Raw genomic sequence first — 27498 nt, forward strand, 5'->3', positions numbered from 1 at the left:
AAGCCACGCTGTCTGGGAAGCCCAGGGGGCAGTTCTAACCTGCCCTGTAGGGTCACTATGGGTCAATGGCAGTGAGAGAGAGAGTGAGTTCTGGTCTAGGAAACCCGCAGGCTCAGTTCTTCACTGTCCTACAGGGTCACTATGAACCAGGATCGACTCGATGGCAATGAGTTGGCGTGTTGTCTGACAGCGTGAGGGAGCGAGCTGTGTGACCTCAGTAGAAGTGAGGTCAAGCCCATTCGCGAGACTGGAACTTGGTGGTAGTGGCTTATTAGGGAGCCCCTGTAGGTGAGCAGGGGTGTACAGCCTTGGCAGCAAACCCCAGGGAGGTCAGACCTCCTGGGGGAGCCCAGAAAGTTGGTGGAGAGCTCCATTCTCCCTTTTTGGAACCTTTGTCTGGTACCTGCCTTCTGTGGGACAGGAGCAGGCAGCCCCCCAGCATCGCTGAGCCCCAGCATCGCTGAGCCCCAGCATCACTGAGCCCCAGCATCGCTGAGCCCCGCTGAGCCGGCGGCCACTCCAGGCCAGTGGGTTCATTGTGGTCTTCAGGGTGGCCGGTCAGCCCTCTAAAGCTTATGGGAACAGCCCAGGCTGGGACAGTGTTTCAGTCCACAGCGTATGGATGGGTGTGGGGTGCCCCAGGCAAGCATGCCCTCTCTCTCTGCCCCTCCCTGCCTGTGTCTAGCTGTCTGACCGGGTAGGGTGAGAAACAGTCATGGAATGAAGCTCCCGTGTCCTTGTGGGGTGTCACTTCTGTCCTGTTGCAGGGTGCTGTGGACAGCTGCATTGTCAACACTGTACTTGGCTTTGTGTCTTCAAGCATGCGACACCTCCCGGGCTCTGGCTGCAGGGTCCCAGGGGAACCTCAGCATTGGAAGTGACACATACACCCCCCCTGCCACCACCTCCAGAAAGGCAGGCAGCCCAAGGCCCCCGGAGAGGGCTTTCAGCAGGTCACTCACTGGAAAGTGAAGTCTGCAGCCCTGGGTGTGCAGAGCACGCCGCAGTCACAGGCCTGCACTTACGTGTTCTGGCAGTGAGGAGCAGAGGGGGCCGCTGGCCCAAGGGGATGGGGGCTGGAGGAGGGGTGGGAGCTGACGCCATGCCCAGACCCCAGACCCAGAGCAGCACCAGTCCATGATCCTTGGAAGCCCCCCACCTCTACCCCCTATCCTACTGGTCTGCCACAACCCTCTTGCTTCAAATTGTGGATGGTAGAGGAGAGGGTGGGGTGGGCCCCCCGGTGGGCCCCCCCCATATCACGCCCCATCCAGCCTGCACCCCCCCCCATATCACGCCCCATCCAGCCTGCATGCCTGTTCAAGGAAGCTTTGCGGGGGGTATCAGGCAGGCATTGAGGGCCAGGGACTGGACTTCTCAGTCTGCCCACCTGCCAGAACTGGGGTCCATGGAGGCCCGTGTATGGGGGTGCCTGGCCTCCACTTCTAGCGCCTGTGCAACAAGTGTGGCCCGTGGACTCCTGCTGAGCCAAAGTATGTCTGGATCGTGGCCCTGTGGGTTCATGAAGCTTCCTGGATGCTGCGTGGAGGACGAGCCACCACACCAGGGCTTCAGGGGACACCACTGCCACCTGCATCCATGTTAAGGAGACCCAAGTATGAGCAACCAATGTCTCTGCCCCCGGTCAGACCTTCCTTCCAGCCCTGCCTGCACCTGCTCCTCTTCTAGAAGCTTCTCGCTCGGGGGTGACTGAGGAGTACACAGAACCATCTCTGTTTGCCTGGCACCTGCCAGGCCTGTGTAACACACCTACCCCCAGGTACTACTGGGCCCACTTGTGAGCCCCTGCCCCCTGCCCGTGTGCCAGGGCAGAACTACTTTCCATGGGGCGCTTGATAAGCCCATTGCCAGCTCCTTCCTCCAGAGCCCCTGAGGGGACTTAGGTCAGCAGCCCAGCAAGGAACCCCACCAGCTCTGTCATGCACGCAGGTTTGCAACAAGGGGAGAAGGGGCTTCCCAGTGGGTGGCCCTTGGTGTCATTCTGAGCCCCCCCCCCGCCATTCCCACCGCGCCCCACTTTCTTGGTGCTTGAGGTGTGGCCATTAGAACTTCTCAGCTGCCACTGCCAGGGTCCGTGGCCTGGCCTACACGTGGCCTTGCAGTGTGTCTCGAGAGTCGGGATATTAAGTCACACAAACCAAGACCAGTCCTCTCAGACATTTCAGCCCCACGACCCAAGCCGCTCCCTCCTCAAGCAGAGTCCTTCCCTTGAGCACTTGTTCCTGCAAAGGGCAGGGAACTCTCACCTGATGCCCCCAAAACTTTAACCTCCGAGCTGGTCCTCGTGGGAAACGTCCGTGTCCCAGGAAACAGCCTTCTGGGGACAGGCATCGATTCCTTGGCCCTGTCCTCTTTTTCTGTGTTAGTCTGGGTGGACTAGAGAAACAAATTTATGGACACTCATGTGTGTGTAAGAAAGAGCTTTATATCAAAGAGTAATTGTACATTAAGAAAACATTCCAGCCCAGTCCAGATCAAGTCCATAAGTCTGATATTACCCCATGTGTCAATACTAGTCCATGAATTCCTCTTTAGATTCACACAACCATGCAATGATGCTGAATGCAGGAAGGTCCCAGGCCAGTGGGTGGAAAGTCTTGTGGACCCAGTGGCGGTGGAAGCATCTCGGCACTGGCAGGGGTCTCCACGTGGCTCCTCCAGCTCCAGGGCTCTGGCTGAATCAGCGTAGCTCCATCAGCCCATTGTCAGCAGAAATGTCTCACAGGGAGTGAGCGTGTGTCCTGCCTCCGGCGAGCTATTTATCTCCTTAGCGCCTCCAAATGATTGACCGTCTAAAGTCCACCCCTTCAATCTTTTAAGTCTCAAATTGACAACAGGTTATGTCACTACCACATCTTCTCGCGTGAGCTCATGTGGGACAGTGGGACACACACCCTCAGCAAGGCTGGGGTGCTGGCTTCGAGGGTGTCTGAAGGGGCAGTGCAGGCAGGCCACAGGACCGAGCCAACACAGGGTGCCCAGGTAGGGCTGCAGGGGTGGTGTCCAGGGCTTCAGGGGGGAGTGGGCGCTGCAGGGGATGTCCAGAGCCAGGCCAGCATGTACTAGAGTTCTTGGAATGATAAAGGGGTCCACCAGCTGTCACCTTCAAAACCTAGCTCCAAGAGGTCAGCCAGGTACCTCCCTTAAAACCTTCTTCCAGGTCAGCGCCCTGCTGTGGGTCCATTCGGAAGCACCGAGAGTTGCTCCCAGGCCTTGGGGCTCGTCAGTCTTTGGGGTGCAGGCAGAGAGCATGGCTTTCTCGTGGGGCGGCTGGTGGCTGTGAACCGCTGGCTTTTCTCCCTGAGCGGCCCAGCACTGAACCCTCAGTGCCACCAACTCTTCCCAATAGAGAATGTCTCCAGTCCCAGCCTGGGGACACGTGCACCCCCACTCTGGGAAGGAGGAGGAGGAGGCCTGGTGAGCAGGACATTCCTGGTGAGGACCCTGGCCCTCAGGGCATTCTTCCGGGTCCCAACCGTTTCACAAGACACCGCCAGAGAGACAGGTGCCCTCCACGATCACGTTTTTTACGGGCGTTTCTCCACAAAGCAGCTCATTTTCTTCTCTTGACAGAGACGTAATAAATCTACCTTGGTTTGATGTGGGTTTTAGTATTATTATTTTCATTCCTCTTTCATGTTAGCTATTACTCCTTTTTACGCACGTCGCTGCTGGGCCTGAGCTCCTTGTGCTTGAGGAGCCACGGGTCTCTGGGAGAAGGCAGCGGCCCCTTTGTCTGCGGCTTCGGCGGCCAGAAGCCGGCAGGAGTGGACGCGCGGCTCTTTGAACTCTTTATTCTGCACATTGACAGTATTAATAACAGCATTTCTAGAAGTAGTCACATCAGGTAAAAGATCTTCATTCCAGCCTTGTCTTTGGGGGCCGAGCGGAGACGGGATGCATGTGTTTAATAAATTGTAGTCTCAAGTAGTCATTTTTGTAAATAATTAGTTTCTGTGAAAGAATAAGTTAGCATATTGCATGCATCCAATGTTGCAAATGTACACACAGCGAACTTTACTATTAATCAACAACCGAGCTCCGCACGTCGGCCTCATACATAATGAATTGTGCTTAAGCCTCATGGGTTTCTTGATAGAAAAATAAAAGAAAACACAAGTGTAGTAAGCTTTTGAATAAAATTTAACTAGATTGCTCTGCGTCCTGTAATTGTTTTGGAATCATTGGGGACCGGATAATTCATCTATAGTTTTGGGGTGTTTTTATCTTCATCTGTCAAAAGAGTCAAGACTTTTAATGATACGTTCAAGTGTTGATAAGATGCCTTTTCCCTTTGAACGGCGGGGACCTGCAGGGCGAAAACAAGCAGGTTTCTGTAAGGTATTCTGGCCCACCACGTCCGCTGTCCAAATGGCCTCTTAGACATCTTTTTTTCTTTCTTGTTGCCAGGGTAGTTTGAAGAGACAGTCTTGTTTAGAAAGACATAAACGTACCTCACAGAGTTCTTAGGACCCAGACCTTCCAGAGGGGAGGGTTTAAACCCAGGAGCAGCTTCCTTCTTGATCCTGGGCAGGGATTAAACATGGGGGGAGGAGGGGAGGGTAAGGAGTCAGTTCCTCATTCACTGGAGCCTGAAATTTGGAGGGCCATGAAAAACTGCCGTCCAACGTAAACAGCATGCGCACGACCACCCAGAAGTGAATACCCGGATCTGACTGCACTTGAAATGGCTCCTTTGTCCTCTTGCCATTGACCTGGGACGTAAACCCTTCCTGCAGGGGCCCCCATCCAGAATTCTGTGGGGGGCGGGGAGGAGGGGCAGGAGCTAAAGCAGCTCCAGGCCTGTAGCTGACATCATTGCTGCCCAGACCCTCCCACAAGGGCTGGCATGCCACCGCCTCCGTAGAGCCCTCCCCGTTCCTCTGCCCAAACCGGGAGTCCGGGCCAGCCCTGTTACTAACTCCCTTGTCATGTGTGATGGAAAACCTCTTTGTTTGCACAGAACATATTTTTGAAAAGTGACACTTAAACCCACTGCATGGATTTCAGCCAGTAAATTCACACGTCACTGCCCTTAAAATTGGCGTTCCATTGTGTTTTCATCATAAGAAAATAAGTTAATAAGTAAAGAAATAGAGAAATCCATGTGTTTGGAATGGTGTGGGCAGTCACATAAGCTGGTGTCAACTTGCGAAGGGGTGAAGTTTAGGCTGTCAGGTCACAGCTGGACGACCTCATATGGAGGCGCTACAGAGATAAATAGCTCACTTGAGTTCACGTACAGAGACACCCTCTGCTTCGTATTCCTGATGACAAGCCACATGGAGCGAAGCTGATGGAGCCAGAGCACTGGAGCTAGAGGAGCTATATGGAGACTCATGTCAACGCTGAGATGCTTCCACCACCACTGGATCCACACTTCCCACCCACTGGCCTGGGATCTTCCTGCACTCAGCATCATTGCATGTGTTTCATGAGTCTGAAGAGGAATTTATAGACTGGTATCAGACAGATGGGCTAATATTAGGCTTACGGACTTGATCTGGACTGGGCTGGGATGTCTTATTAATATACAATCACTCTTTATATAAAGCTCATTCTTATACATATGTGAGTATCTATGAATTTGTTTGGCTAGTCAACCCAGACTAACACAGATGGCAAGCGTTCTCACCTCAGTGAAGAATAAATAACTTACTAATTTATTGATCATGCTTATCTTTGGGGGGAGGAGCCTTGGTGGCCTGTTGATTACACATTGGGTTGCTGACTGCAGGGTTAATGGTTCGAAACCAGCAACCATTCTGTGAGAGATAAACAAGGCTTTCTACTCCCATAAAGAATGACGGCCTAGGAAAACTACAGGGGCAGTTCTGCCCTGTCCTATAAGGTCGCTGTGAGGAGGACTCACCTTGAAGGCTCTGAGTTGGGGCATTTTATTTCTATTTTTTAAATATATAATCTGTAGTGTATTTCTGATCTTTCATGCCCATTTGTTCAGCTTTTTACTTCTTTGCTGATGAGTCAGGTCTTCGACTGGTTCTGTCCAGCTCCACCATGGCTGAGTAAGTTCAACTGGCACGGAAGAGATTTGTTGGGTAGGGTTACCCCAGGATGAGAGAGATGCTAGGTCAGGGATAGACACTGGAGCTCCCGCTTAGAGAGCAGGGGCACAGCAACCACATCTCTCAACAGACAGACTCAGACACAGCATGCCAGGCTCAGCGATGGCTGCTCTCACACACTCTCGTGTGGGTCTCTCTCCACAGTCCAGGCCGCAACCGGTCTCCCACGGCCTGCAGGAAGGGTTCTGGCACCCCCACATCTTCTGAGGGTGAAGCTGTTCTAGTCTCGCTGCCTCCAGCTTGAGGGAGGCAGCCGCAGCCCCAGGGGATGCAGGGTGTTCAGGGTTCAGGGTGTGTGGACAATTGGTGTAATCCCTTGGTGGGTTGTTGGGGACAGCACCCAATACCCAGGGGATGCTCCGCAGGCATCCTCATTGTCTTCCTGATTCAAGGCCATGGCCAATACCAGCTAGACTTGAGTTGAGTCTGTGGGGTGATCCCCTGGTGGTCAGACCCCTGGTGGCCTTTGGAGTCCCTTCTCTGTGTCAGTGGCATGGCCTGACATCTGCCGGCCTTATTTCCGCATCAGACTTTAGGTTTCCCTTGTGGCAGTGTGGCGGTAAGGTGCTGTCCAGTCGGGAGGCTCTGGCCCACAGTGGTGCTGTGAGCAGCAGAACAGGCTTACCCGGGCCTGCTTACCTGGGCCTGCGTGGTCCTCGCAGCTGTTCTTAGGTCTGAGCTCGTGGCTGCAGCCACCGTGTCTGTCTGTCTCCTCGAGGGCCTTCCTCTCTGTCGCTGCCCCTCCTCTTAACCAGGCGTGAGGTCCTTCTCCAGAGACTAGTCTCTCCTGATGATGTGCCCAAATTACGTGACACGACAGCTTGCCATTCATGCCCCTTGGGCAAATTTTGGTCATATTTCCTCCACGACAGTGGGGGCTCCTTTTGGCAGTCCATGCTACTGTTTACATTCCTTACCAGCACCGCGATTCAAACAGTGATTCTTCCTGTGTCCAACTGCCCCACGCGTAGGACGTTGGCAATGACAGGGCTTCGGTTGGGCACCTGAAAGTAACCTCCTTGGTCATCCACATTTTAAGATTTCCCCAAGCAAGTGCATCGTTGCCTCTCATGACTGCTGCTTCCAGAAGCCTTGATTGTGGATCCAGCAGGGTACTTCCCTCTGTCCCCAAGGCCTCTGCCTGCCCCCAGGTGCTGGGAGGGGGTAACTCTGCTCATCCAGCTTGTTCCCCGGGTCACCTCACTGACCACTCTCCCTCTAGCCTGGCTACAGGACGCATTCCAATGCCCTGCCACTTTCCAGATGCGTTCAGGAGCATGCACGTCTGTGGAACTCTTTCCAAGGGCCCCTCTCCCATGACTTCAGTGAGCGCCCGGGTGCAGGGCCTGCAGCCCTGTCCAGTGATGACAAGAGCATATGGGCCGGGCCGTGCTCTCTGAGCCTGGAGACCCCTGTGCTCTGAGCCCTGCTTGTTGTGGGCTCTCCCCTCCGGCTGCAGCTTGAGGTGCCGACCTGACGGGAGGCCCAGGAATGAGCTCTGGTCTGCATTACAGCAGCTGATGGATTCCAGCCAAGTGCTCTTCGTTCCAGTGACTTTGGGGAGGAGAATGCCGTCGGTGATGAGGAGGTGCAGGCTCCTCTACTGCCAATAAAGCCGGGAGGCGCACCCCAAAGTCCAGCTGCGTCTGTCCCCCACCCCGTGGTTGGGCTGTGAAGTGCTGACCACATGAGCCCCGTGGGAAGGCTGAGGGGAACAAGAGGCCCAGCATGTCCTTTCAGCTGCCCGACCTCGGGCCATGCTCCATCAGCCCTGGGCTGCTTCTTGACCTTCAGCAATGTGTCCAGAATGTCCTTGGCAGGGCTTACACCTCCCCAGGGAGAGCTCAGCACTACTGGGAGCCAGGGTGGGGTCGCAGCTGTGAAGCCTGTAGGGGAAGCAGAATCTGTCTCTTGTAACTCTGTGGCCACTACACCCACCCCCAGGGAAAGGCTGGCCCTGCAGTGAGTGGACAGCTTGTGCAGCAAGCTCCGTCCCCATGCACCACACAACCCCATGCGTCCAGGGGACCACGGCTGCCAGAGGAACCAGCGATGCATCTTGGAGGGAGTACGGCCAGAGGGCTCCTTAGAGCCAAGGATGGCAAAATTTCCTCTCTTTTACTGTGGACACATCGTCGAGAGAGACCAGGTTCCTGGAGAAGGACATGCTTGGTCACGTGGAGGGGCAGTGGCAAAGAGGAAAGCCCTCGACAAGATGGGCTGGCACGATGGTCACAGCCACAGAGCAAGGGTGACTCAGGACAGGATGTTGCTTCTGCTGTGCATAGGGACTCAAGCTCATGGTGACCCACGTGTGTCAAAGGAGATAGCCTGCCCTGTAGGGTTAGGTTTGTGACTAACCATTGGTCGATCGAACGCCAGGCCTTTCTTCCAAGAGCCTCTTGATGGACTCGAACCTACAGCCTTCCGGTCAGCAGTCAAACTCGTTAATCCTTTACACCACTCAGAAACTCTCCCTCCTACCCCCGCCTACACACACAACTAGGATCAGGACTTAGAATTCATTCGTCCCAGTTCAGTCCTGGCCACCAAAGGGTTACCCAACAGACCTGAGGTTGCTGATAGATCAGAACAAGAAGTGGATCTATGTGCATAGATTTATAGGTTTAGTATTAAGGAAGCAGATGGACATTGGGCCTCCACTCAAGTACTCCCTTAGCGTAAGAACACTTTATTCTAATAATCCGGCATTCTGAGAGGCTCACCTTCCTGCTGAAGACAAAGTGGGTGCATAAGCAAAAGTGGTGAAGAAAGCTGTTGGTGCCCAGCTATCAAAAGATACAGTGTCTGGAGTCTTAAAGGCTTCATGAAGGTAAACAAGCGGCCATCTAGCTGAGAAGCAGCAAAGCCCACATGGTAGAAGCAAGCCAGCCTGTGTGATCATGAGGTGTTGACGGGATCAGGCATCAAAGACCCAGAACAAAATATGATGTCAATGTGAGCGGGGGCCGGGGGAGTGCAGAGTAGAGGCCCAAAGTCAATCTGTAGGCAATTGGACATCCCCTTACAGAAGAGTCTCAGGGAGAAGACGAGCCAGTCAAGGTGCAGTATAGCACTGAAGAAACATACACCTTTCCTCTGGTTTTTTAATGCTTCCTCTCATGGCCACAACCACCACCACCACCACCCCCCGGTACTATCATGACCCTAATTCTACTTTACAAATCTGGCTAGACCAGAGCATGTACATGGGTACAGATAAACTCCTTGGGACCAATAGTGAGAGTAGCCATACCAGGAGGGGAAAGGGAAGGTGAGGGGAGAAAGGGGAAACTGATTACAATAGCCTACCAATAGCACCCTCCCAGGGGGACGGACAACAGTTAATGGGGAAAAGGGAGACATTGGAGAGTGCAAGATATGGGAAAATAATAATAACATATATTATGAAGGGTTCATGAGGGAAGGAGGGAGGGAGGGGAAAATGAGCTGATACCAAGGGCTCAAGTAGTAAGAAAATGTTTTGAAAATGATGATGGCAACAAATATACAAATGTACTTGACCCAATGGATGGATGTATGGATTGTGATAAGAGTTGTACGAGCCCCAATAAAATGATTTTTAAAAAGAAGAAGTGGAATGAGGCTGGTTATGGGATGGTGTGTTTGCTAGACACCTAACCTCCCTCTTAGGAAACAAGGGCTGTGCCCCTGATACTTGGCAGCCACATCTCTGGAGTGCCAGAGTCAGATCCTGGTGCCCAGCTCCAGCATGCCAGCCAGGCACAGTGTGTTGAATGAGAGTGGGTGCCCAAGCTGGCTCTAGTCCAGGCTCCCACACCAGGCCCCTGAAGTCCTCCTCCACCTTGTCCAAGCCTCCCCTGGCATGCCCACATTGGACCAACGGAGGCCTGTTCCAGGTTCCCTCCTGTCAGCTGTGGCGGGGCCAGCCAGAGGCTCTGGCGAGGCACAGCTTCATCCACAGGTGGTGTCGGCCCTGTGCAGCTTTTTGTTTCCCTGGCTGCGATGCCTGAGTCTCACTGGCGCACTCCCATCACGCTCCTAGTAGTGTCAGGGCCAGAGTACCAGCTCGGGGCTGGTGGCAGGACGGCCGTCCTCTCACACATGCCCTTGACTGCGTGAGACAGGCCCCATTGCAGACTCCTGTGCCATGGCAGTGGAACTGCTCCCCCGCTTCCCGGTTGGGGTTGAGAGGAAGACGATGGCTATTGATGTGGATTTCAATCACGGTCCTTCATGGAGATGTTCTCAGGAGCCGCTTCTCATAAGCAGGGACTCGGAGTGGCCTCCGTAGGGACCTGCCACCCTTAAAGGGGAAGGTCCACAAAAACTGTGCCCTGCTTTCTGATCTACCCTCGGTAGTCCCGGGGTTTGCTAACAGTTGGCGTATTTTTAGAAGAAACCCTTAAAGCAAATTGCACGTGACTCGTGTTGCTGTGTTAAGATGCATGGATTGTGGGTAACCAGATGGAGGTTGGATGGATGGGTGGGTGGGTGGCGTATGGATGATGGAATGATGGATGGAACGATGGATGATAGATAAATGGTGGGTGATAGATGGTAGGTGGATGGATGGTGGATGACCAGATGGGCGGATGGTGCTTGGATGAATGGATGGATGATAGGAGATGGATGATGGATGAATGGATGGTGGGTAGATGGACAGATGGGCGGATGGATGAAAGGATGATAGATGGATGGATGGGAGATAGATGGATGATGGCTGTTGGGTGGATGGACAGATGGATGGGTGGGAGGATAGATAGCAGAGAGCTGGACGGTGCGTGGACAAGATAATATGTTCAAGAGCACTCAGCAAGCCATGTTCTCCTAGCCATCAGCCAGCACACTCCTGTCATGTGCGAAGAAATTCAGAGGGCTCCATACCAGACTGGACTTCTCAGAATGATTCTGCTGAGCACGACATCCTGGGAGGAGGTTGTAGGGGCAGGGAAGGGCCCGTCTTTGCCTCTGTCCAGCTGGGTCACATCTCCATCTGCAGGAGCTTGACGCCCTCCCAGCCGACCTCTAAGCCTGAGTCCAGCAGACAAGTCCATCCAGGCTCATTGGTGGAATTCTTCCTGCAGAACTGGCCAGTGCCCTCATGCACAGCCACTGTCCACCCATCCATCTGTGGGCACTGGTGTGTGGCTGTGATGCTGAATGGGTTTCAGCAGAGCATCCAGACTCAGGGTGACTGGGAGACCAGGAGGAGAGGCCTGGTGATCAGGTTCCAGATGTCAGCCATGCACCCCAGTGGAGAACAGTGGCCTGACCTCCAGCGGGAGTGGAGGTGGGGAGGAGGAGGACAGCACAGCACCAGCCTCCCAAGAAACTGCCTGAGCTGACCTCGCCCTGCCCCAGGCACAGGTGTGGTCCAGAGACCGTGACTTTGTGATTAGCGGGTTGCTGGGCTCACAGGAAAGAAGAGGCAGGGGTTTTAGATGCCTGGCCCAAAGAGCCTGTAATCATCCAGGTTTCAGGGTTCATGGACAGGGCTCCTGGAGGAACTCCCCTGTAATGAGAGCATTATTCCTGATCCCGCACCCCAACGATTCCAGGGATGAGCAAAGCGAGGTTGGAGAAGAGGGCAGGGCGGCGGAATAAATTTCATTTTATTGTAGAAATGGAAATCTGTGTCATGGCTTTAAGAATCTGGTTTTATGTGTGTGTTTAATGCCATTCATTTTAAATTTAGTATCATAAATCCTTGCTTCTGAACCAAAGCTGTTTAATTACATTTCACCCATGAATGGTTATCTAATGCCAATAGGCAAAGAGTTAAAAAGGAGCACTGCAGAGTACATCGGGGTTGAGATCTTTAGCACAGGCATAAAAAATCAATTTAAGATGAATTTTACCACTATAAAAATTCTGCACATATCCTTTTAAGAGCGGCAAATACTGGGAAACACATCTCAATTCCCTGAGCTGGGTGAAGAGAGCGTTCTGCATAGGGCAGCACCCTGGTGGGCTGGGGCACCCTGAGGACTCAGGGCATCTCTGAAGGGAAGGAGGAATTGCAACTCTAGAGAGAAATCAGGTTGGCATGGATGGCGAAGCCCGGCCTCTCGGGTGTAAATGCCCCCACCCGCCCCCCCCCACAGGGAATGCGTGTCCAAAGGCCTCCTTTGCTGCAGACCAGAGCGAGATGGGGCCTAGCTGCCAAGACAGACCCTTTGATGGAGGCTTCTGTAGACGGAGCCTGATCAAAAGAGGGTCGGTGCAGCACAGAGTTCCAAATTCTCCTGGAATCCAGATCACCTGGGGCCACGGAGGCCGGAGAACACCCTGAGGAAGTGTCTGCTTCTTAAAAGGAGATGACCCCCTAACGTCACCTTTAAGCCAAACCGTGGCCTCGCCCAAGTAGAATCGAATGTCTACAGGCTAGGGCTGTCCCTCTCAGAGCCACCAGGCCCCAGTGCCTCCGGGGGGGGGAAGGAGGCACCAGACATAAGGATGGGCAGTGAGTGTGTGCCTGTACAAGGGGACCGCAAGGGCGGGCAGCACTGCACAACCGGAGCGTGTTGCTAGTGTCCCTGAGAGGTATGCATGGCTGCCATGGGCGCAAAGCGGTCCCATGTGTGCCCTCCTCCCCCCAAATTATTTCAACGGAAAAAGAATGACAGAGACTGTGAAAGGCTACATGTCAACCACCTCTGTGTGCGAGCCCAGGCTGCCTGGCTAAGGCCCCCCCCTTGGCTGAGGGGGGCCAGAGTCCAAGCCCCAGCGAGGGTCCCCTCCCCAGCGGCCAGAATCCCACCCCCTCTGCAGAGGGTCTTGCAGGGAGTCCCATCAGCTGAGCGGGGTGCTGCTCCAGGGTCCTGACAGCTCTGGTCTCCAGTACTTCCTCAGAAGGAACCCCCCGCAGCTACAGGGGTCGTGTGGGGGTGTTCGGTACGCCCTGGATCAAGGCATTATATGGAGACTCCACCGGGTGTCTGGTTGCATGTGGGGTGGCCTGGAGTGGGGCAGCTCCTCTGGGTCCTCACTAGCCCCCCTTTCCCTGCCCTCAACTCCCTCCAGCCCCAGAGGCACTTGGCCTGGCCCCAGTGGGCACCCTCAACACAGTGGTAGGTGTATCCTGAAGCTGGAGACTGGGTGGACAGGCCATCTTCCTAGCCTCCCACAGCCCACCTCCTGAAGAGCCCCCTGACAGTGAGCCCCTGGCAGGGGGGCCGAGCCCTGGGCATTGTTTCTTGTGCGCGTCATGGGGGCGGGGAGGGGCTGGCCCAGAGGGTGACGAGGCTCTGCTGTTCTTTCTGCAGCCCCGGCGTGACCCAGCGTTCTCCAGAGGAGCTGGCGGAGCCACTGGCCTGTTGCGCTGCCTGGCTGGAGACATACTTCCAGACACCTGCCGCCATCGGGACCATCCCAGTGCCTGAGCTCCACCACCCGGTGTTCCAGACAGGTGGGCATTCTGCCGCCCCGTCCCGGCAATTGCTCCCAGCACAGGCCCTGTGTCTACTCTGCCTGCCACGTAGATGAGACAAGCCAGGGGCCGAGCTGGGGATACGCCTTCCCTCCCAGTGGGGACCGACCCAGTTTGTCCCGGCCCAGAGCCAAAGGCAGTCCGGGCAGGGGCCTTGGAAATGATGCCCGCAGCTTGGCCCTGGCCTCTGGCCGTCAGAGATCTGAACAATACCGTAGGTGGCTGACAACAGGTCCTAGGCAAGCTTGCTGCCCCCTTCAGCACTCTGTTTGCCAGCAGCCAACCAGGCCTGAGGGTAGCTGAACCTCAGAGAGGGGGGCTGGCTGGCTTGTCACCAATAGTTGTTGATGTCTGTCTCTCTAGCTCACACTCTTAGCTCTGGTCTTTCCTAGCGGCTTCCCTGGCCACAGTTCCCCTAAGGGGTGTCCCACCTTGGTTTGGGCCTGTCAGGGCAGAGCTCTCTGGGGATGACAGCACTCCCACGAGGGGAGGGCCAGGGTCCCCTTTAGCTACGTGTTGTTTCCATACCGGCAGGTGGATTCTCCTAGATGTGGGCCTGAGTAAACACACTGCCACTGCCCAGGGCCACCCATCTCAGCCCTGCCCAACCAGCCCCCCGGGGCACGGGGGCACAGAAGCAGACTACCTCGTTCTTCTCCTGTAGAGCTGCCAGTGGGCTCAAACTCAGCCTTTCTGTTAGCTGCCCAAGACAACCCACTGCAGTACCAGGAATAGATACATAGATACACAAGCTTCAAAAACGGAACAAAAAGATCACTGAAATTGGCCCATGAACTTTTCAAAGCTCCCTTGTATCCATGAGAAAAAACTCTGCTTTCCCCACACACAGAACAAAAGCTCATGCCCTTGGGTCAAGTCCAACGCACGGGACTCTACGGCACAGAGCAGACTGCCCCTTTGGGTTTCCCAGACTGTCAGTTCAGGGGAGCAGACAGCCTTGTCTTTCCTCCATGGAGCAGCGAGTGGGTTCAAACTACTGACCTTGCGATTAGCACCCCAGAGCCTGATACCCACTGAGCCGCCAGAGCTCCGCATGTCCCTAAGATGCATGCTCAACCCGAAGACATCCTGGATGTCAGAGCATTGTCCTCACCGTTGGTGGAGGGGCTGCTGTGCTTTTGTGAAGAGCCGAGCCTGAGAGTGGAGATGGGCAAGGTGCAGGAAGGCCCCCGTCTCTGGAATAGGGGCCCTCCCTCGTGGGGATGAGCTGTCTCTGGGAGAGGGGTCCTTGTGGGTGCTTTTCTCCTGGGGGATACCCCTCATGGGGGTGGGCAGTCTCCAGTCTGGGCTCCCTCGTGGGAGTGGGCAGTCTTTGGGGAGGCCCCCTCTGGGGAAGGCTCTGCCCACAGCTGATGTGTGGTGGCTGCTATCACAGTGTGCCCCACACGTGAGCCTGGGTCACGCAGGTGGGTTTAATCTGGCTCCCTGAGACACCCGTGTGTCACGTTTTATGGGGTAGCTAGGGGAGGGGGAGGTGGTCATAAAATCGCTAACATGGAGTTAATTGATGAGGGCCCCAGATGTGCAGAGTCCGATTACCCAATAAGCCAGGTAAGCAGAGACTGACGCTTGCTTACTTGCTCATCTGTAACAAAGGGTCTCCAGTGTTCCACCCCATCAAAGCTTCGGCTCCTAGGTCTGGCTGGCTCTGGGCCCATTGAGCTTTGCTGCCATGGGTAGGCCATGGGGCAGCTCTGCCCTGACCTGTGGGATCACTAGGAGCTAGGGTTAGCCCCCTGCACTGTGGGCGTCAGGTCTAGGAGATGATCCTGCAGGTCCTGAAGCGCTTACTGGCTGAACTCACTCACTCACTCACTCACTGCCAGGGAGTAGACAGTGACCCTGATAGAACCGTTCCTATGGGTTTCCAAGACACACACTCTTCACCAGCGTAGAAAGCCTCGTCTTTCTCCCTTGGAGCAACTGATGGTTTTGAACTGCTGACCTCCTGGTTAGCAACCCCATGCTTCACCCTGATGCCCCCAAGACTCCTTGCTGGTTGAAGGCCACCCACAAAAAACATGCTTTTAGGTGAAACACACGAGCTTGCTGCTTGTGAAGTTTAGCCTGGTCGGACCTGGAAATTTCAGAGGTTCTTTCGGCCTGGGGCAGCCTCTGCAGGGTGATGAGTAGCATGAAATTGTTTGGCTGCTCCTGCTAAGAGCCAGCTCAGCAGCAGACCAGGAGCCTGGACATCGGCAAGGCGACTCCTGCCCGGGCCCTGGACAGATAGGGTTTCTCAGCCCGAACGTCAGGTCCATCCGGCCCGGAAGACAGCCCAGTGAAAGGTGAACTGCTGAAGGAGTCCCTTCAGTCTTGATGGGGGGGGGGGGGGGGAAGAAGCAAAGTTAGCCACATCTGGGGGTTCCTGCTCTCGCTTATTAGCGATGCCGACCGCATCCTTTTCCGAGTGACTCTGCTTGAGAGCAAGTGGTTTTGAGGAAGCCCCGCCTCTCACCAAACCTCCCACAAAGGTCAGTGTGATTTCTTTTGAATTCATTTTTCTCCAGCAAGTGTTTACTTAACGGGGCGTTAGTCTTGGAACCAGCCTTTACGTGTGTCTCTTTCGTAAAAAGGGAGGGTGTGAGCGCCTCTGCCCGGGGCGCACTCCCCGGCTTCTTTGCATTTGCTTATCGTGAAAGTCCCGGCATCGCAGTGGTCATGGCAGTGGTTGGACGAGCGGCCTGGGAAGGCCAGAGCTGCCGTGACAGGTCCCAGGAGTGGAGCCCTTCGGGAACAGCCCAGCCCTGTCTCCCAGCTCTGGATGCCTCCGGAAGCCTGAAGGCAGGGTGACTGCTGGGCCGGCCATGCTCTGACCACGACTCCGGAGGTCATTACTGGTCCCTTCCCAGTTCGTTCTAGATGTGTCTTTGTTCACATGAACTTATTCCTGCATGTTGTGGGGGGGGGGGCGGGTCTTCTGCACAAGGGTACCACTCAGATGGGCTGAGGACAACCCCACCACCACCTGCTCTGGTACGAAAAAGACCCTTGTCCGAGCAAGGTCCAGTCCACGGGTCCACAAGTGAGGACCCGTACCACCACTCACACCCACTGCCCTCAGGTCAATTCGGACCCTCAGAGACCCTACAGGGCGGGGCAGGATGCCCCCCCTGGGTTCCAAGGCTCTCGTCTCCCCTTTCAGTTCGCAGGGGAACCGCTCCACCTTGGTACCACCAGGGCTGTTTCCGCCCCACTCTGAAAGCCCACTGCTGTTGCCGCTACCTGCTAGCAACCCAGCAGGTGGGGCAAACTCTGCCCCACGGCCTTTCCGAGGCTGTAAGCCTTTCCGGGGAGGCCCGGTGGTGCAGTGGTTACGAGTTGGCATGGCAGTTCAAAGCCACCAGCAGACCAGGCTTTCTACTCCTGTCGAGAGTCAGCGTCTCAGAAACCCACAGGGACAGTTCTGCCCTGTCCGCCGCCCTGTCCTAGAGGCTTGCTGCGTGCCGGCCTCCGCTGAGTGGCACCAGTTTGGTTTGGGTCTTTGGGATCTTTACAGAGGCAGCCTCGTCTCGCCTTCCTCCCGCTGATCAGCCCTGTGTGCTGGAACCACTGGGCCCCAGGGCCCCTCACGGCAGGTGCGCAGCGTGTGCCCCTGCCCCTCAGAGACCCTCCCCCAGAGCGGTGCCCTAGCCAGGCAGGTGGCTGACCCAGGGAGCGTCTCCGCCCAGGCTCTGGCCCGGTCACCCTCCCGGGGTCCCGGCCGCCCCAGAGCCTTCTTTCTCCCCAGCTGTCTCACACCTGATGGGTTTAAGAGATGACTTCTGAGTTTTCTTTTTAAAGTGACTGCAATGTTCCTTTTTAAATGAAATATTTAACACTTTAATAATTCCTTCGTCACAGCTATTAGCTCGTGGCTATGAAACCCCGTTGCATGACAGCTGCGCAGACTCACTCCTTCCCTGTGCCGCAGCCTCGGCGAGCGAGTCCCTGCAGCTCCCCAGGTCCCCGGAAGACTGGGGCAGCCACGCAGTCCCACGGCGCACCGGCCCAGCTAGGGCCACAAAAGAAACGTGAGCACCAAAGAAAGGCAGCCAGAGCCTGCCGAACTGCGCTTTGGGGGAGGGCGAGTGTGGCAGTCTGCGCCTGAGGCCTTGAGAGGGCCATGAGAAGGCTGGGGGCTAGGGGTGGTGGCTGACCCGCACCCAGGGGTGGCTGGGAGGGTAGCCGGGGCCCTCGGGTTCCCGCCAAGGGCATCATCACCACCAATGAGCCAGCCCCCGTGTGCTCCCCTTTCCTGGCCGCGAAAGGAACAGCTAGAGCAGAACCTCGAACCTCCAGCCAGGAAACTGTATGAGGTCCTGTCCTCTCGACCCTCATGCCAGGAAGCTGTGCAGGCACAGGCCAGGGGTTCTGTCCTCGGGAGCTCAGTGTTGCTCAGACTTAGCGTCTGCTGGGGCAGCATCTCACTCGCGACTCTCTGGTCAAATACTTAAAGCATATCTTCTCTCTGGGGTTTTTCCGTCAAAGCCCACAGCTCACTGACGCTTAGGTCTCTAGAGAACTGAGCGGTGCAACGGGCCAGCCGGGAGCAAGCAGCATCCCTGTGAGTGCTCACCAAGGCCTCCTTCCCCTAAGAGGGAGCCCAGTCTCCTATTGCTGCTCAGGCTTCCGCGTGCCCTCACCCACAGGACAGCCTCAAACTCATCGTAATGGGAAACATTGATAAAACACGCACCCTGTCCTGGGCGAGAGCCAGTGGGCTCGGTGAGCCCTGCCACGCTGGGAGTGGGCCACACAAGGAGCCCTGTGACTGATCGGTAGTTACATCGGGCTCCGGGGAAGCCAAGTTAAGTGGAAGTACCATCCTAGATCTGCAAGGTGACCGGGTCCCAGGTTCCCCGAAGTCTATGTGAATCCGAGGGAGGCAAGCTGCTGAGTGGCTTCTGCCAGGGCCTCCGGTGTCCCAAAGAGTCCGCTAGCCACATGCAAAGGTCGCCAGGAAGGCACCAGTTTCAGACCTCGCAGGCCAGGCCGAAGACCTGACCACATCTGAAGAACGGCTTTTACTGTAAAGGGCTGCAGCGACGGGAAAGCCACAGTGGGGGGTTAGAGCAATGCCACGGCGAGGGTACAGCAGGAGTGAGAGGCTTGGCACTCGGCTGGCAGTTTCTAACCAGAAACACCTAAAATAGCCTGCCTCCTTCCACAGGGCAGCAGCCCGAATGTGCAGTGAGCACAGCAAGTCATGGGGGGAGGGAGGAAGTCAAAGGAAAACACACCAAACCTCAGACATTCACACGGAGTTAAGGCCAAGCTAGCTGAGACTTGGGGTCGGGGACAACATGTTCACGGTGCCTGAGATGGGAAGGCTTTTAAAAGTACTCTTTTAACCGCAGACAGTAAGGACTGCTTTTAACGGGAAACTATTCACGGTAAAATAGAGTAGCCTCCAGCTTAGTCATTAAGCAGCCAGCCAGTGAAAATGAACCCAACCCACTGCCATCCTGCGGGTCTTCATGCACAGTGACCCTCCGTCGGCCCCGAGGCTGGCCGTCATCACAGGCGCCGGCAGCCTCATCTTCGTCCTGAGGATTGGCTGGCTGGTGGATGTGAACCTCTGACCTTGCAGTGAGCAGCCCAAGTGCCTCTTAGTCACGTCCCTACCTTCAGAAAGACCCTCCGCCCTGTCCTCACAATGGCCTCCGTGGGCCCGGCCTCGAGGAGGAGCAAGTGAGCAGGTGTGAGTCCCCCAGGAATGTCCCTCCCGGGGTGACGTCTCAAGTGAGAGGGCCTTTGGAAAGTCGGCGCTGCCCAGCGAGGGAGCGATTTTAAAGTTAGACGACAGCAGCAGACGTGCCTCTGCAATGTGCCTCTTTCCTCTGGAGTCCCACTGCCGGGTCCCCAAGGAGAAGGCTGAAGTGCGTGCTTTGGTGCCGTCAAGTACTGCATGTTCACATCCTTCCAGGTTCACCTGATTGCATCCGCGCATCACGGGCAGGAGGTAATGGAGTTCTCTCTGCTGTCAGCGTTGATGGAGAAAGCGGGGCTGCAAAGGAAAGGTGTGCGGAGCTGACTCCACGTTAGCCATGTGCTAACTAGGTGAACCCTGATGTGAAAGTGACGCCGGGGATGCTGCACGGCTGTCTAGAGGCACGTGCACTCCCGCACTCCTTCCCGCACCTGCAGCGCGCCTCCTCCCTCGGCTGCCCAGCGAGGTGCGCTTCCCCTGTCGGCTTCCTCTCCTACAGGCTGTGCCTTGCGTGTCAGAGTGAAAACGTCCGGGGTAGCCAGGGGGTGGGGGCCTCTCGGCTCAGAGACATTTCCAGGACCAAACAGGGAGCCCTCCCGGCCCCTGCAACCCCTGTGCACGTGTGAATGGCATGGGCTAAGCCATTCCTGAAGAAGAAAACAAAATCTGCCAGGGGGCGGGGGGGGGGGGGCGCTACTTGGTTTCCAGCCTTGGCCACAGATCAGACGGGCGCGTTGGGAAAGATGCCCTCAGGTGTCTGTCTTTCCCTGAGAGGTCAACCAGGACGCTGTGTGGGGAAGTGTCCTCGGCAGTGAGCCCTGTCCCTGTCCTTCCATCCACCCTTGTAATCATGTCCCATCTCCCTGCCTCTGTGGCAGCTACTTCTTTTATTGAGTGCTGTGGGTCATGTGGCAGGGGGCACATCAGCTGGTGTGTGCGTAGTGGAAAGGACCCCTTCCTAGCCTTTCCCAGCGGGGCTGCACTGCCTCCCCGACCCCACGCCCCCAAACAGCTCTTGCTTCTCCTCGACGGGCTGATGTAGGCCCCGGGCCTGAGCCTGGGAGGCACAGGGCTCTTCACTGGGCCAGGACTTAGACTTTCCATGGGAAGGCCCCGTCCTGCCCCTCTTTCCCGAATGAAATATGCAAGCCACCTACATAAATGGCACCTCCGCCATCGCCTTTGATGTTCAAGAGCAGCTGCTATGAAAGGCCACCCTTAGAAGGCTGTCGGCGCGGGGCCTGTTTACGACAAATGTCACCCGGCACAAATGTAGCGGAATACGGATGGCGCCATTAGTTTGGGGGACGCATCCTGGAAAATAACGGTGGAAGAGCCAAATCGGTTTAAAAGAAGATAACAAAATGGTTTAAGCTACTTAGGTTGAATGCCAATTATATTTTAATATTCAACCGAGCCCATTTTGCTAAGAAGAAAGGCTGTTTCGACGCATGCATAACTCATCGGCCGCGGAGCGCCTCTGCCACTCCACTCCGGCAGCCACTCTGCGTATTCCAGCAGCATGGTAATTTAGTGGAGAACTACCTGGCTGATGGCATTTTCAATGAGCAGGTAATCTAGAGAGAATTTTTATATGGTTATGAGTTCTCTGCTCCGGCCCAGCAACACAAAAATACATCAAGACCAATTACGGTATCAACTTGCAGTGTGATCCCCTCGCCACGCAGCTCCTGTATTTCTGCCCCAGGCAGTTCAAATTGCATCTAATTTGAAATCTTTGGGGTTTTAATTAAATCTCAGAATATATGGAATTCTTCATTAGTACCTGCACTGAATAGCAGATCACCCCTCCACCGTCTCTCGTTACAGGACTCGGCTGTGGTAAATAGCATGTGCAAGAACGGATCGTTTCTGGGCCTGGGTGCGGGCTCTGACTTCGTGAAGTGCACAATAATATCAAAAAGATTATTAGTCCGGAGAGAGCGGCTTGATTTGTATTTTAATGGAATTTTACATTTCTCTTAATGATTTGCAAATTGTCCTCTGATTATAAGTTGCATTAAGCTTTTCATTTGAATTAGCAGCCTTCTCCTCCTGTCTTCTTTCCAGAGCGCTCCCCTGCAGCAGATAAACAGCGAGACCGTTTGCCCCGTCTGATGGGCGAGACTGGCACGGGCCAGCTCAGACCCTCCCAGAGACGCTCTGTGTCAGCCCCTGCCCCTGGAGGGTGGCGGGCAGCGACTCCCTTCACCTTCACCTGGGGACAATTGGGCAGCGGTCATGCCATGTTCTCGCCTAGAAAACATGACAGTGTTAACATGTCATCGGTGGTGGTGTCTGTGTGTGTGAGAGCGCTAATGCATTTAAATATTATTAATGGGCCAATTTGTATGACTAGGAGCACGCCCGGTGTCCATGGTGAGGTTGGCAGGCCTGGCAGCGCCCCTGCCCTGCTCTGCCCTGTGGGTCTGGCTGAGCTGGAGGGGAGTGGGGTGCATGGGGAGATTTCACATGACGCAGGCTGGCCTCAGCTCTGGAGACGGGCAGGCGAAGGCAGGACACCTCGGTCTGGGGGAGGCGGGTGGCGGGGACCCACCAGGGCAGGTTCCACGCATCAGTCACTGCTCGAGGATGAGGGCTGGGCTTTCCGGCAGGGACACCTAGGCCCACGTGAAATGTCTGTGATTCACAGGCTGGAGCCGCAAGGCGCAGATCACAAAATCCCTTCCATCTGCTCCCTGTGTGGGGGCCCCTGAGCTGTTGGAGAGGGTGGGACCAGACCCCCAGCCCAGTGCAGGAGAGGATGGGGTCTGGGAACCATGGCCCGAGATACCGTCTGGGGTTCTGCCAAGAGCCAGGCCATTATCCTGGGGTGCTGCCTTCCCACGAAGTGCCTGGGACATACTCCCCACAGCCCTGTCCACACTACCATTGGAGATGGACAGTGGGGTCCGCATGCCACCGCGCCACGCCACACCACACCACACAGAGGCGGCAGTCGGCTGAATCCTCTCACGAGGGCTTCAGCTGATGGAGCTAATTAGGGTTTTAATTGGAAAAGGAATTTTTCTGCACCTGTCAGTTCTTTCTCCCCACTCACCAGTACGTTCTGAGCCACGCCGAATGGCCGCAGGGGGCGGGAGGCGGTCTGGAGGGCACATTTTGCAGAAGCGGCAGCTCTGGGGATGCCCAGGAGCCACCAGGGGAGCCTCTGTCCTTTGACTTGGGCATCATCCACCCCACTCCTGTGCTGATGGTCCCGCGGGGCTGACTCGCCTGCGGGTTCTTCTCCAGTGACCATGGCTCTCGCTTCCTCGTAAAGCTTTGGTGAGCACCTCTTGTGCCCGTTCGTCGCTCTGGGGCAACGGGGCCAGGTGCAGCGATCCCCAGCAGAGGCAGCGGACGGGGAACAGGGAGACCGGACAAACCACCTAAACTCAGTGCTCCCCGTTCACCTGTGATCAAAGAATGACGTCCAGTCAATAAAGAACAGAGAGAAAAAACATAATGCGTTGGAATGAAGATGACGACCAGGTACCTGGAAAGGACCGTGGGCTTCCAGAAGAACAAGCGGACCAGCATGTGTCCCTCTGAAGCGAGGAGCATGAGATGTGGTCTCACGTTCACTGACTGGATGATCCTGAGGGACCAGTCCCTGAAGAAAGACACCATGCTTGGTAAAGTAGAGCGTCCATGAAAAAGCAGAAGCGCCTGGACAGGCTGGATGGACACAGTGGCTGCAACCAGGGGTGAAGCATAGGGACAGCTGTGGGGATGATGCAGGACTGGCAGGGCTTTGCTCTGTGTGTAGGAGCCCACTGCGGGCACCTAGCAACAGCAAGGGGGCCCAAGGGGACCTATGGTGTTTGTCCTGAGACAGGCACAGGCATCTCCCGTGAGTGTGGGAGGGGAGGAGGGAGTGGGTGGGTGAGTGCTGTCCTCTTCGACAGCAGTGCCGTGCAGTGTCGCTCGCCCTGGGCTCCGCTTGAGAAGAGAGAGCGTTGGTTTCTAGACTGTGGGGCATCCCAGGGCAGTAAGACTTCAAACGTGTGGGCGCCCACTATGGTGGGCTAAGTGGAACTGGGAAAAACTTAGACCGCAACTTCCGTAGCTTGTGTGCAGTTGCCGTGATACCGTAAGAGTCCAGGAAAGGACAGGATCAGAAACGGAGAGCTTGTAAGGGCAGACGCCCATGTCCTCGTCGGTGCGTGGCATCGTGGGTGGTCCCAGTCCTGCCTGGCACTGCTCACCTGCAGAACCACAGTGTCTCTGGGCCTCAGTGTCTGTGGAGCTCGCCTTCCCATGTTACTGTCTGGGTGGCGGGTGAGGGGGCTGCTTGCTCACTTGGCTAGAGGTGGCAACCTGTGCTCCACATATGGAAAGAGGTGGGACCCACACCAGCCCTCCCCACCCACCTTCCTCCTCCTCTTCTCCCAGGACTCCTCCAGCCGGGGACCCAGCCCCAAGGCAGCCTTTTAGTTAGGGGACTTCCTTCCTGGAAGAGATGTGTGCTTCCCACGTTGCATTGGACAGCTCCGTTCTTGGGGAACCCGGAGATTGATGAGGTCAGGCCCCAGCCTACACAGAGCCAGAGAAGAACCTGCTTCCTGCAGCCCCTTAATCAGCTCCTCCTTACAGCCGCATGCGCACCTAGGAGCCGAGATGCTCTTTGCTGCTCCGCGTCCAGGGCCATCCCTCTTGCTCTGCAAACTGGGAAGTGAAGTGATGTGGAGAAGGGATTGCCCAAGGCTTCTTCCATGGCAAATGTTACATGAGTCTTCTTGCATGTCTTAGAAAATTTCTGGCAAAATAGTTTCCTCTTTACTTGTTTCTTTCTCCTACAAGTGTAATGGGGGGGGGAGGGTTTGCTAGTAATTTGAGGGTTCTGCTTAATCGAGGTTATTTTGAATCTTTCGTTCCCTGCTAGTAAATTAGATGCTCCAAGAGGAGCACGTGACTTTGAGAGGTGAGAGTCGTACATTATCAACCCTGTAATACCTCTAAGAATTAAAGCCCAGGTATGCAGCTAAGGCGCCAGGAGAGACGATAGAATGACATCTAAAGGGTGACCCCAAAGAGGGGAAGGGGGACCCAAAGAACAGGGGGACCAATAGCAAGTTGGTAGACCTAAACCACATTGACCGTGGCATTAAATGGTCTCAAGAGTCCAACTAAAAAGGAAAGTTTAAGAGTCTGCGTTTTAAAAGCAGCACCCACTGTCTACTGTAAAGCACCTGCTACATACTGGCTTCGCCATGCATAATTCTAAAATGCTGAAGACCACAGCCTCGTGCAAACGGGAAAAAAGAGAAAAGACAAGATCAAAAGAGTAAGTAAAACCAGCTTTATTTCTAGATAGGCAACTCTTTGTGTGTGATACCTTCAAGAATTCTCAAGATAGCTGTTAAAACCACTAAATGAATTTAACAAGATACGTGGTATAATTTTATTATATAAAAGTTGTGTTACTCTGTAATTAGATTTTTTAAATGAAATTTAAAACATTTACAATAGTGTCAAAAACATGAAGTGCGGGGGTTGGGGGGGTCCGCTTTAACAAGAGATAGGCAAGGCTTTGCCACTCAACAGCCCAAGACAAAGCCGATAGAAATCAGTGAAAGAGGACCGGGACACGTGGATCAGGCTTAGTCACTGGAAGATCGGCACTGTTTCCACATCAGCTCTCCACAGAAGATCCCCTGTCCTTGATGTCATCGTGATTGCCAGCTGGCCGTTACATTCCGAATTCCGTTGACTCTACAGTTGGATGCATGTGCACAGGGCCTGGAATGGCTGGAGCAATCTTGAGAGGAACAAGAACACTGTAGGACGTGCCTGAGGCACTGTCCATCCGCGTTGTCCATCCGCACCCATCCAGACACTGTGGTGCTCACTGGCATATGGACCACCGAGATGCCCACGCTTGAACAATCAGTTTGGGTTTTTGGCAAAGACTTGAGAGCAGCGGTTCTCAACCCCTTTGGGGGTCGAATGAGCCTTTCACAGGGGTCGCCCGATTCATCACAGTAGCAAAATGACAGTGATGGCGTAGCCAAGAAAACAGTTTTATGGTTGGGGGGTCACCACCGCATGAGGAACTGTAGGACAGGGTTGCGACCTGAGGACGGTGGAGCACCACTGCTCTAGAGGGAGGTCAACGATGGCAGTAGAGTCTTATCGCCAAATGGTGCTGGACCCGCTTGCAGTCCACCTGGGGCGGGAAGTTGACCTTGGGTTCCCTGCCTAAGACCATATGTGGAGGTCCATCGGAGAGGCCGGCGTATGCCTAAGCATAAAGCTAAAACGGCTCATGCTTTTGGAAGACAGTGGAAAAGATCTCCGTGATTTGTAGGGGGACATTCCTTAGAACACAGAAAGATGTAACCGCGAAAGACAGTCTGACCGTATCAGACGGAACACCCTTTAAGTTGCGCTCTCTAAAAGACATCGGCAAGGAGATGAAGAAGCCACTCTGACCAGAACTGAAGGAAGCCTGAAATCGATAAGCCAGGGCAAATTGGAAATCGACAAAAACATGGAAATCAAATGGCACATCCTCAAATGATAGCCAGTGAGACCAACGGAAAAATTACACTTGAAATTAGAAAATGCTTCCAGGTTGATCGAAACAAAAACACAGCATTTCAGAATGTATGAGATGCAACACAGTTGTACCACTAAGGAAACTCGTGGCTGTAAATGCCTATATTAAAAAAAGAAATCGGAAATCAATAACACCCTAAGGAACTAGAAGAAAAAGAGTAAACTAGACCCAAAGCTAGCAGAAAAGAAAGATAATATGATGACAGCAGTGACTGATGAAAGGGAGGATAGTAAAATAATAGAATTAATGTTGGTTCTTTGAAAAATTACACTTTTTAAGAATGGACAAAACTTTTAACTAGATTGACTAAGAAAAAAGAAAGAATTTTCAAATGATCAAAATCAGAAGTGGAAACAGTAACATTACTACAAGCTTTACTGAAACAAAAATAAGTATGAGAATACTCCGAAAACTGTACCCCAAAATTGGATAGCGTAGATGAGATAGTCAAAATTCCTAAGAAACACACAAATGGACTAATCTGACCCAAAAAGAATGGAAAACCCTGAACAGTCTTCTAACAAGTAAGGTGAAGGGTTTCCTAACAGATAAGGGACATAGGAGCCAGGGTAGCTTAGTGGTTACGTGATGGGCTGCTAGCCACAAGGTCAGCAGTTTGAAACCACCAAGAACTTTGAGGAAGGAAAGTGAGGCTATCGACTCCCATTAAGAGTGATCGCATCAGACGCCCACGGGGACAGTTCTGCCCTGCCCTCCGGTCACCGTTAAAGGGGAAAGTTCAGGACCAGACGGTTCCCCAGGCGAGTGGCACTGACGATTGAAATGAGAATTAGCAGCGGTGCTTCCAAAACAATTGAGAACGAGAGCGGGAGAGAACACTTTCCACGTCATTCTATAAGGCCAGGGTTACCTTGATGCCAAGATAACACTATTACAAGAACTCTACAGATAAATGTCCTTTGTGAATATCAGCGTAAAACTTCCTAACAGGACACGAGCACGCCGCCTTCAGCATGCAGGCGAAAGGATCGTGGGGGTACGTGCTGTGAACAGTGTCAGAGAAGCCACATGAATAGTAGAAAGCGCTGCCTCATCTCAAAACGGGGGCTCAGAAAACTCTTTGACACCCCTGGATCTCATCCTTTTATCAATTGGAAACATTCCACACACGGGAAAGAGACAGGAAGTATGTCAGCCTGGCAGAGGCCAGGCGGGCAAAGCCCACAGTTCGTGTCAGACTTGACGGGGAAAGTCCGGAACACTGCCCACGTCAGAAACGGAACTTGACTGCCAAGTTCACCCCTTCCGGTGGCTCGGCGTCAGGTCAACTCGATGTCTGTGAGTTTGGCTTCTGGTTTGGTTCGATGCAGTCTTGTAACTTTCAGTCAGAGGACTCGGGCAGGAAGTAAAATGGTCTCTGGACCGAGGACATCATCTTCTATTGAGAAAAATCCTAAAGCATTCACGCACTTACAAGAAAAGCTGTTGAGTTTACAAAATCAACAGGGCAGATAACGGTCCGAGGCAGAATCGTTACCTTGAGTTTCTATACCCTGGCCAGGAACCATCTGAAGAGGAAAATTTTAAAAGCAGTTTCATTTATGACAGCAGCCAAAATATGAAATTATTATGAATAAATTTAACCAAGTAAGTGAAAGACCTGTCCACTGAGAATTAGAAAGCACAGCTGGACGACTTAAAGAAGCCTAAAGACATGGCAGGGCGTTCCATGTTCATG

The 27498-nt window shown here is 54.4% G+C and overlaps 1 protein-coding gene across 3 annotated transcripts in view; it reads left to right on the plus strand.

The window, feature by feature from the left end:
• The window catches only part of MGMT (O-6-methylguanine-DNA methyltransferase), a 188800-nt gene that overhangs the window by 141946 nt on the left and 19356 nt on the right, over positions 1–27498 (plus strand). For all 3 annotated transcript variants that reach the window (XM_075533922.1, XM_075533923.1, XM_075533924.1), the window contains exon 3: positions 13358–13500. In XM_075533922.1, the coding sequence (XP_075390037.1) occupies positions 13358–13500 (143 nt within the window). The remainder of the gene's footprint in view (positions 1–13357; positions 13501–27498) is intronic.

Source organism: Tenrec ecaudatus, chromosome 16 (assembly GCF_050624435.1).
Source record: "Tenrec ecaudatus isolate mTenEca1 chromosome 16, mTenEca1.hap1, whole genome shotgun sequence".
Taxonomy (NCBI): Eukaryota; Metazoa; Chordata; class Mammalia; order Afrosoricida; family Tenrecidae; genus Tenrec; species Tenrec ecaudatus.